Genomic DNA, 9,745 nt, shown 5'->3' on the forward strand with positions numbered 1-9,745 from the left:
CTGCAATATGAGAGACGATCCCTAATCAACCCGAAACATTGCCTTGCCCTGACTGCACAGAAGGTCCAGGTGATTCGTGAAAAGATGACTCCAGCATTCCTTGTGTGATTTCATCTGGGAGTAACCACAGGGTAACTGCAGAAATCCCCGTGGCTTCTAGGAATTCCTTAGGAGCCAAAAGCGGAGAACATTTCGACCACGACCGCTGGAAGGCGCTCGCAGAATACCTGACGCCAACAGAGGCCACTCTCCTGGGGCCACAGCCACGGTTTCCTAGGTTACTGGCCTCCGCGCTCCTCCCTACGTCCTGTTCCGGGAGGCGGTGATTTTACGTTCTTGGCGTGTGACGCAGCGTCTGGGTATAAATAGGTGTCGCGCGGCGCTCCCTCCCTCTCTGATCAGGTTGCTGGCTGTCAAGATGGCGCCGGTGAGTACGGCGGGTCTTGGTGAGAGTGTTTGGCGATGTGGAAGGTTCTTAACTTCTGGCTGGTGGAGACATCTCATTGGAGATCGAGGGAGGGAAGAAATACACCGGGTCGGGAACACTATCAAAAACACCAACGCTACCTAGTTGGTTCTTGAGACGCCCATGGCTGCCATGCGGTCTGCTGGAGGTGGAGCTGTACCAGGCCCGGGAAGTGGCTTAAAATGCCGGGAGGAGGGAGGCACGACCACGAGCTCGGACGGCGTCTGGACCATGTCTTGGCTGACTCTGGTGACGCTGTGGCCAGTTTGCCCCAGGAAGGGGAGAGGTGGGTGATCGGGCAGATCTGGCGGCTGTTTCTGCCAGAAGGAGCTGCGGCGGCCAATGTTTCCGAAAACTTTAGAAGTAGTTTAGGGAGGAAGTTTCTCCAAGCAGTTTTTGAAAAAGTTAAGTGATGACGCTCCAGCAATATAAAAAAAAAAAATTGTTCTTCAAATTTAAAACATTAATAAGAAGACAAGATGTTAAATTGTCCTAAAGAATATTGACTAGTTAATGTCTGTATTGGGAGTTTAACACAAATTGTTACGAAAAAATGCTAGGTTAGATAGAACTGAATAATGCTCAGAGGAGCTGTAAGTTAATTGTTAGGTTGTACAGAAATTATATGCATTTCCCAAGTTATTTGCCTTAATAGGAATGTTAGTTATTTGGCCAAGAATAAGTCAGCCCCAGCACCCACTAATCCGGATTCGAAGTTTTACAAATTCGGGATGGAGCACAAGTTACCAGGCTTCCTGAAAAAGCAGACTGATGATAATGTTTGATATCCATCTGAGTGGATCTAATTTGGATAGGACATTCTATGTTAATTTGTGTTTTTATTTATTTATTATTTGCTTTTATTGGGTGTATTTTGTTAGCCATGTTTTGCTTATGTGGTCTTGATTTATTATAATTAAAGAACCACCAAATAAAGGTTCCCCCTGTCTGCATCTTCTTTTCCACATTTTCAGTAATAAAACGTTTGAATTGGTGGGTGAAATTCTCTGGCTTTTAACTGAGCTAGGGCTAGTGGGTGAACTACCTGTGGGAGGTTAGCAGTAAACCAGTGCTTGTTTTGTAGTAAACACTGGTAGTTTAAATATGAATATGAGGTGTCTGAAAAATAAGGAAAGCCCATAAAGTCTTTTCTTGACCATTTGAACAGTTGAACTTCCTTAAAGGTTCAAATCAATATCAGGTGGGCGTTTTAGCTGTAAGTTGGAATAGGAAGTAGACACTCCTTCACCTTTTTCAGCTACAGTCAAAATTGGATTCTTTGGAGTCATTCTAATGAAGAAAATAGTTTACCATGTGTCACAGTTTTCTGTTTTGTGCTTATGAGATGTCTAGCAAAAAGAGAAAATTCTGTCGAAATTCACAAACATTGATTTAAACAAGGAGCATGCCCATCTTCACAGTCTTGTTGGAAAAAACGCTATTAAACAATTTAGAATTTTGCACCATAGCTATAGATAACCTAAAGTGTACTGAACATACTGTATTAGTAAAAATCTTGAAGTTTTATTATGAACTGAATAAATGGTCATGTAGCATCATGATTTTGTTAAATTTTGTAGCAGAAAGACAAGAAGCCTAAGAGGACCACTTGGAAGTTTAATTTGGACCTTACTCATCCTGTAGAAGACGGGATTTTTGATTCTGGAAATTTTGTAGGTATTGTTTTACTTGTTCTGATGGTATAGTTATTGATAACAATTTAAATATGCAATATTTGACATTAACCTGAGCTCTATTCCTAGGGTACCTTCCCTAGTGAATATCTAGGGTTTTCTTCCCTAGTTTTTGCATTTTCTCTGTTTTAAAATAGGAACAATTTCTGAGGGAGAAGGTTAAAGTCAATGGGAAAACTGGAAATCTCGGGAATGTTGTTCACATTGAACACTTCAAGAATAAAATCACAGTTGTTTCTGAGAAACAGTTCTCTAAGAGGTTGGTACTTGTTTTGCAAATTTTAATATAGTTTGTGAAGTGTTTTATAGATTATGTAATCCTAGAATTCTGTTCCTAATGAAGAATAAATGTTGATGATAGCAAGATAATATGAAAAATATTTTGATCTTAAAGAGCTATATGAATAAAAAGTATATTAGTTTCTGAGTGCCAGTTATTTGCAGTGTTTTGTCATTAACTAATGCTAGATATAGTCAACTCATATCCAAGGTTCTTTGTACAGTGAATTACAGTGAATATGTAATAAGAAATATGTCTAATATGTACTTGGAAGAAATGTCCCAATTTACCAGTGATAACCTTTTCTCATCAAGGTTTTGGCTTATATAGTAGAGGCATCCAGTCAAAGGCAAAATTTCAATTTTTAACGTCTTGCTACCAGTTTTCATTCTTGTGTATTCCACAAATATCAAACACTATCAGACAACATTATCATAGGGATGGGTGACTTAACAATGACCCTAAGAGTGGAAAGATGATGTTTTTGAATAAGGTGATCATAAAACACCTCACCCAAATGAAATGCAGGAGTGAGCTATCCTTGCACATAAGGGATTTGTTAAGGCAGAATGAGAGAAGTCTGGCAGATTTAAGTAATGATGAGGAGGCTGAGGGCTGGGGATATAGCTCAGTTTGGTAGAGTGCTTGCAAGGCCCTGGGTTCAATCCCCAGCACCACAAAATAAATAAATAAATAAATAGAGGCTGGTGGGTCTAGAATATAGGGTTAAGCCATAGAAAGGGTTTTGGGTTTTGATCTGTATTGGGAAGCCATTGGTCATTGTGGCTAAAAAGGAGTGGGTTGGTGAACTTGGTGTTGAGGAAAGAGCTAGTGGTCACTTGAACTAAAATGGTGGCCATGCATGTCAGCTGAGGTTTTGAGCTAATCTGAAAATGTAGTCACATTGTCCTCAAGGACTTTGTAGACTCCCAGATAATTACAAGGTGTAATTCTGTAATTAGTATATATGAGCTTGAGTAAGCACAAAAAATTTTCATAGAATGTTGGCCTGTGTACAAATGAGATATTCCAAAAGAAGGAGCAGCATTAGCAAAGAATAGTAAAGCTTAGGAAGAATGTTTGTTAGTTTGAATTGTTATATAGTGTAATGAAAGGGAATGGCTGCAATGAAGAAATTTAGACCATGCCAAGAGCTTTTTGTTTTTTATAAAAGCCTACATAGATGCTAGATGAAAGATTCTCAAAAACCTTGAACTTGTTGGGTGAGGTGGCATGCACTTGTAATCCCAGCAGTTTGGGAGGCTGAGGCAGGAGGATCAAAACTAGCCTCAGCTACTTACTCCCTGAGCTCTAAATAAAATGGCAAGAATGTGTTTCTAAGGAAAATATGAAAAAGGGCTGGGAATGTGGCTCTGCTACCAAAACAAAACAAAAAACCTTGAATTTGTAAATGGATTTTTGACAGGTTGCAGCCAGCTGATCCAAGGTTGAATTTTAGGGTAAGGGGTGGAGAGTGATTGTAGTGGTTAAGGGACCGTGAAATACATGTAAATGATGTATTTGAAGAGGGAAATTGTATAGTGCTTCATTGGTTGTGGTAGTATAACAGTGAAAAGGAAGCTACCATTGCAATCCTACATATTTGCTTCCAATGTAAAGAAAATTTACTTTAGGGAGATGGGAGCAGAGTTTCATAGGGCATGAACTACTGATTGTATCCCAAGCAACTTTACACAGTGCTTTGTGTTAATGAAAGGACAATTTTTGGAGGAACTAGATGAATATGCCAAAGGATGTCTTAAGCCTTTTCATAACAGGGATTTCCTTAATGAGATTTTTGTTTTTTTATTTTAAAGGTATTTGAAATATCTTACTAAGAAATACCTTAAGAAGAACAATCTTCGTGATTGGCTTCGTGTGGTTGCATCTGACAAGGAGACTTACGAACTTCGTTATTTCCAGATTAGTCAAGATGAAGATGGATCAGAGTCTGAGGACTAACTGGTCTCCCTTTTTAGGGCTTTACTTTTTAATAAAACAAATGAAGTGTACATGAAAAAGAAACATCTAAAGATGGACTATCATTGAATAAAAAATTTGTTCTCAAATTCTGTCTCATTCTTTTATTGTAAGAGTATGCTATTTACATGATTTTTGATTTTCCTTTAGTTTCTATAAGTATTTTTTAAAGCTTATTTAGTAGCGTGCTTTCAGGATTTCCAGAATTTCATTGCTTTTACAGATGTCTTTGGTAAAAATGATGTTGTGCAGAAAATAATGTAGAAGCCCTATTTTACATATAGTTTTGTATATTGGAAAGTGAGATCTCTTGACAGTCTTGGCTGCTTTGTGCAGTTTATAAATATTGTCCTGAGTGCCTAGAATAATTATTGCAGATTGGTGCTCAGTGTTTATTGAATCATTTATTAAAGCCTGATGCTTCAGAGAATGCTCTTTGCTAATTAGCATAAAAGCTATATGGGTGAACAGCATTCTTACTCAACCTGTAAGCAGTTGTATATCAAGGTGCTTCAGATCTGAACCCCCAACCCCCTAAAGCTACTTTCTTAGCAACTTCTCAAAGTACTGTGCCACTCCCCCATTCTAAAAATGAAATGGTCTTTAAAATCCAGTTGCCTTTAGAAGCTATTTAAGCAGAATGATTTGGCAAAATTTAGGAGGTTGAATGTTGACAAGTTTAATGTGCCTGTTTATGTTAAACCTGAGGTAATAGTGCCTGATACTTGGGTGGGATCCTGGTGCCAATAAATTGTGTTACCAAATATATCTTGATCCCAGGTTGTGATCAGTTTATAGGTTGTGGAGTGTTTGAAATGACTGGCTTCAAGAAGTTTTGATTCACTTTCCTAAAAATATTGCAGCAACTCCTTGTTTGCAACTGTGTTTATTGTGCCAAGCTCTGGATAAGGTGGTTACGTAGTATTATAATTTATGGTGAGGGAAATAACATGAGAATTTGTTCTACAAAAAAAGTTATAGAAGCAGTTTGCTCAGGGCAAGTGCCTGAGGAAGTGTTTGAGCCTCCGAGTGTGGGATCTATGTGTGTGAGTAGAATCTGGAAAGGCAGAAAGTAGCTGATGGATCAGTATTGAAGTCCTGTCTTCCATCTTGAGAGCAGTGGGAAAGTGCTGAATTTTAAACAGGGTAGGGATGGGGTGTAGCTCAGCAGAACACTTGCCTAGTGCATGTGAGGCCCTGGGTTCAATCCCCAGCATGAGATGCTTTTGAAAAGGGACCATAGCACTGTATTGAAGGTTCGATTGTATGAGGGGAGAAAGGAAACTTGCAGTATCCTGTGGAAGATGGTTGAAATGGAGAGAAGTCGATGGATAAAAAATTTTCAGAGGATATAATATGTGGGATTTGGTGAAGGAGTCTACTATTTTAGCTACTGCAATAAAATAACATCTGGTGACAGTTTATTTCTCAGTTATGAAGACTAGCAAGTCAGCTTTTATAAGTTTTTATTTAAAACTACTGGGTGTGGTGGTGCACACCTTTAATCCCAGTGACTCAGAAGGCTGAGGTAGGAGGATCACAAGTTCCAGGCCAGCCTCAGCGACTTAGTGAGACCTGTGTCAAAAAATAAAAATGTTGGGGATGAAGCTCAGTGGTAGCCTGACCCTGGGTTCAATCCCCAGAACTGAACAAAAACTTTTATAAGCGTATTTGTAATCCTAATCATGAGGGCTCATGACCTAATCACCTCCCACAGTTCCCATCACTTAGAGAGTTTCAACATGGGAATCGAGGAGGATTCAGATCATGCATTGATGAAGGGAGAAGTGTCAAGAGTCATTCATATGTATGCTATTAGATGGTGCCATTTACGGAGTTTGGTCACAGTGGAAAAAGGAAAGCTTAGGGGGAAAACAGTTCTATTTAGGCTATGTTGAGTTAGAGGTATCTTTATGATACCTAGAAGATACCAAGCAGGAGGTTGGATATATAGATCTAGAACTCAGATGAACCTGGGTGAAAAGATCTTCATAGACTTCTGCAAAAGGTGAAATAAAAGGTCAGGTTTGGAATTGGATGAAAACTGCCTTTGAAGAATGTAGAGAAGGGCTGGGCTGGGGCTGAGGCTGAGCAGTAGTGTACTTGCCTAGCGTGTGTGAGGCACTGGATTCAAGTCTCAGCACCACAAATAAAATAAAGGTCTATCAACAACTGAAATTTTTTAAAAAAGGAAGATCGTTCGTCAAAGACCAACTGTTGCTCTCATTCCCCTGCCCACCATTAACTTTCAAAAACATCTGATACTCACATACTTAAAATAAGCAAAATGCTTGTTACATGGTGATAAATGCTGTGAAGAAAAAAAAAGGAGACACGGAATGTGGGACAGGTGTGTTGCATTAGTAAATAGGGGTAGTATAGCTTTACAGAGAAAGGCTCCTTTGAGTATAGACCTAAAGGATACCGAATCCAATGCTTCTGGGGTAGAAGCATTCCAAGCATAGAGATGAATAAGAATGAAGGACCTGAGGCAAGAATGCCCTGGTTTATGTAAGGAACTACAAGGAGGCGTCCTTGATCTGAGCTAAATGAGTGGTGGAGAGTAGAAAAAGAGGTGAAATTAGAGAAGTAAAAGGGAGTGTGTTGGGAAACACTACGTGTTGTATTAGATACTGATCACACTAAAATGTAGCTTAAACTACATGGTTCTTACTCAAAGAATAAGAGCTAGGTATCTGTGGTTCAGGGCTCCAAGAAGTCTCAGTCAAGTTGTGGACCTGGGCTGCTGTCCTGCAAACTGTTGCCTGTTTCTATAAAGTTTTATTGGAACGCAACCATGCCCATTACTTTTCATACTGTGTTCAATGACAGAGTTGGGTAGTTGCAAGAGAGACCATATGGCCTGCAAATCCTGACTTATGAACTCTAGCCCTTTAAGGAAAAGCTTGCTTTTAGGCTTGACTGGGGTTGGATATCCACTCCCAAGCCTACTCACAAGGCCTTTGGCTGGAGAACTCTCAGTTCCTTGCTATGTGGTCTCTGCATGGAGCTGCTCAGGTCATGGCAGCTGGTTTTCCTCAAAGCAAGTGACCAAAGCAAGAGTGAGAAAAGGACCACAATGGAAGCTGCAGGGTCTATAACCAGATCTCAAGTGCAACATACCATCCCTTTTGCTTTATTTTACAGATCCCACAGACCAACCTTGGAACACCAACCTTGGGCTGATTAAGAGTATGCTTGTGGGGAGAAGGACTCACCATGGGGCCCCCTTGGAGGCTGGCCACCACTGAGAAGGTATCAATTAGGGGGATATTTGCAGGCTACTGCTGGAGCTCCAGTGATTTTCCTGAGCATTTCCTGGGAGCTACTAATGTGAGCAGAGACTGTCCAGATCAACTTATAATATAAGTGAATGACCTCAGTATTTGTTGTATTTTGTTAGTCCATGACAAGAAATTAAGGGAATTCAGAGAAACCTCTTCCTTAGACTATGCATTCTGGGCAAGCAACGTCACAGTTGTGAAGCCAACTTTACTTTGAAGGACTGAAATTCTCAGATTTTCTTTATCTTGTTGGGTCTCTATCTGTCATCAACTGGGAAATTTTTTGTTTGTTTATTTTAGTTTTAACTTTTTGTTGGTTTTCTTTTTTAACAATATATCATGGAACATTTCAATTATACATAACACAGTAACTCCCCACACCCCAGATTTCATTTAAAGCAAATTCCTAGCATCATATAATTTCATCCATAAACTTGTGCTTATATCTTTAAATTTTAGTGTCTAAAATGTAAGGATTCTTTAAACATAACTAACATAACATTATCATACTAATAACACATTAAATAATAATTTTTTCTATTATCTAATGCGTAATCAGCATGTAAATTCCCTTAAATATCTGTTGATGGCTTAACTTTGTGCAAATTAGGGTTGTGATGAGGTCCTTGGTTGCAATTAAATGATATCTCTTAAAGCTTTAAAGGCTCAGCTTCCCCCTCTCTCTATCCCCACCCCAATTTATTTGTTGTTCAAACGGGCTCATTTGTCCTGTAGAATTTCCTACCACTGGATTGTCATGATTCCCCACCTCCCAGCCCCAGTGTTATCATTTAACATAGTTCTCTGTCCACTGTGTGTCCTGTGAGTTGCTAATTAGCTCTAGTAGCTTTACCAACATCAGATTCAAATTTGATTTTTTTTTGCTAACATACTTAGAGGTGTCATTGTGCATATCTATTAATAATATGTGATGTCTTCTTTCCTCTTATATCATGTTAGCAGCCATCAAAGACTATTGCCTAGACCATAATTTCCCTAGGGTGCCACGTGGTGACACCCTTTAATTCTGTCATTCCTTTTGATTTATTAGCTAGACTGCCCTTATCAACCCTGAGGCATAGTTCATGTAACAGAGATAAGATAGATGCTTGGTTCTTTTTCTTTCTGTACTAATTTTTCAAGTCAAGTTAATTCCAAGCAGATATACTCTAAAGATGATCATAAAGTTTTGTTAATTTTTTCTGTTGTTGTTGTTGTTGTTGTTTTTGTATCATTGAACCCATGTTGTAAAAATATTTGATGAGTTCTAATCTATAGGGTTATTCTTATTACACAAATTGTCCCTTCTTTGGCCAAAAGGAGCCTCTTAAGGTTGGCTCTTGTATCTCCTGTTTTTTGATTTTGTTTTTTTCTGGTAGTAGGAATTGAGTCCAGGGATGCTTCCCCACTGAGCTACATCCCTAGTCCTTTTTATTATTATTTTTTTTAATTTTAAGATGGGGGTCTCACTAAATTGCTGAGGGTCTCACAAATTTGTTGAGGCTGACCTCAAACTTTGGATCTGCTTGCTTCAGCCTCCCAAGTTGCTGGGATTACAGACAAGTGCCACCGCACCCAGCTCTTGCATCCTTTTGACATATCCTCATTTTTATTTTATTGCTTCCCTGGTTTCTGATATAATAAGATGTTCCAGCCTCTTCCAAATGTCAGGACTCAGATCTGGAGCCATCCATTTTTACAAGAAGCTCTGAATCATTTTTGGGGTGTTAGAGATGTTTATTGCTATTTGGCTGGATATTGATTCCATGCCTTTTCAGTGGACAGAACAGGGAAATCATTTTTGTTTCTTAAGAGGAAATGTTTGAGTCAGGTGTGGTGATGCACACCTGTAGTGCTAGCTACTAGGAGGCTGAGGAAGGAAGATCACTTGAGCCCAGTAGCTCAGGGACAGTGAGTGTGGGCAACATAGCAAGACCTCATATCTAAAGAGAGGTGGCGGGGGAGAGGGAGAGAGAACTACATCTCTAATATAAGACTCTCACATCTTTGTGGGATTCTTAGTCTTTTTAAAAATTATTTT

The 9,745-nt window shown here is 39.2% G+C and overlaps 1 protein-coding gene across 2 annotated transcripts; it reads left to right on the top strand.

The window, feature by feature from the left end:
- Window positions 1-279: 279 nt before the first annotated feature.
- On the top strand, window positions 280-4,509 carry Rpl22l1 (ribosomal protein L22 like 1). 2 transcript variants are annotated; one of them, XM_015494274.2, is made up of 4 exons: window positions 280-427; window positions 2,047-2,139; window positions 2,298-2,419; window positions 4,258-4,509. In XM_015494274.2, the coding sequence occupies exons 1-4, from the start codon at window positions 419-421 to the stop codon at window positions 4,400-4,402; spliced, it is 369 nt and encodes a 122-aa protein (XP_015349760.1). In that variant the 5' UTR covers window positions 280-418; the 3' UTR covers window positions 4,403-4,509. The 2 variants fall into 2 exon arrangements, with proteins under 2 accessions (XP_015349760.1, XP_015349761.1); XM_015494275.2 differs by having other exon boundaries at window positions 357-427; window positions 2,050-2,139.
- Window positions 4,510-9,745: the final 5,236 nt, after the last annotated feature.

The sequence above is a fragment of the Marmota marmota genome, unplaced genomic scaffold (genome assembly GCF_001458135.2).
Source record: "Marmota marmota marmota unplaced genomic scaffold, marMar, whole genome shotgun sequence".
NCBI classification, from domain to species: domain Eukaryota; kingdom Metazoa; phylum Chordata; class Mammalia; order Rodentia; family Sciuridae; genus Marmota; species Marmota marmota.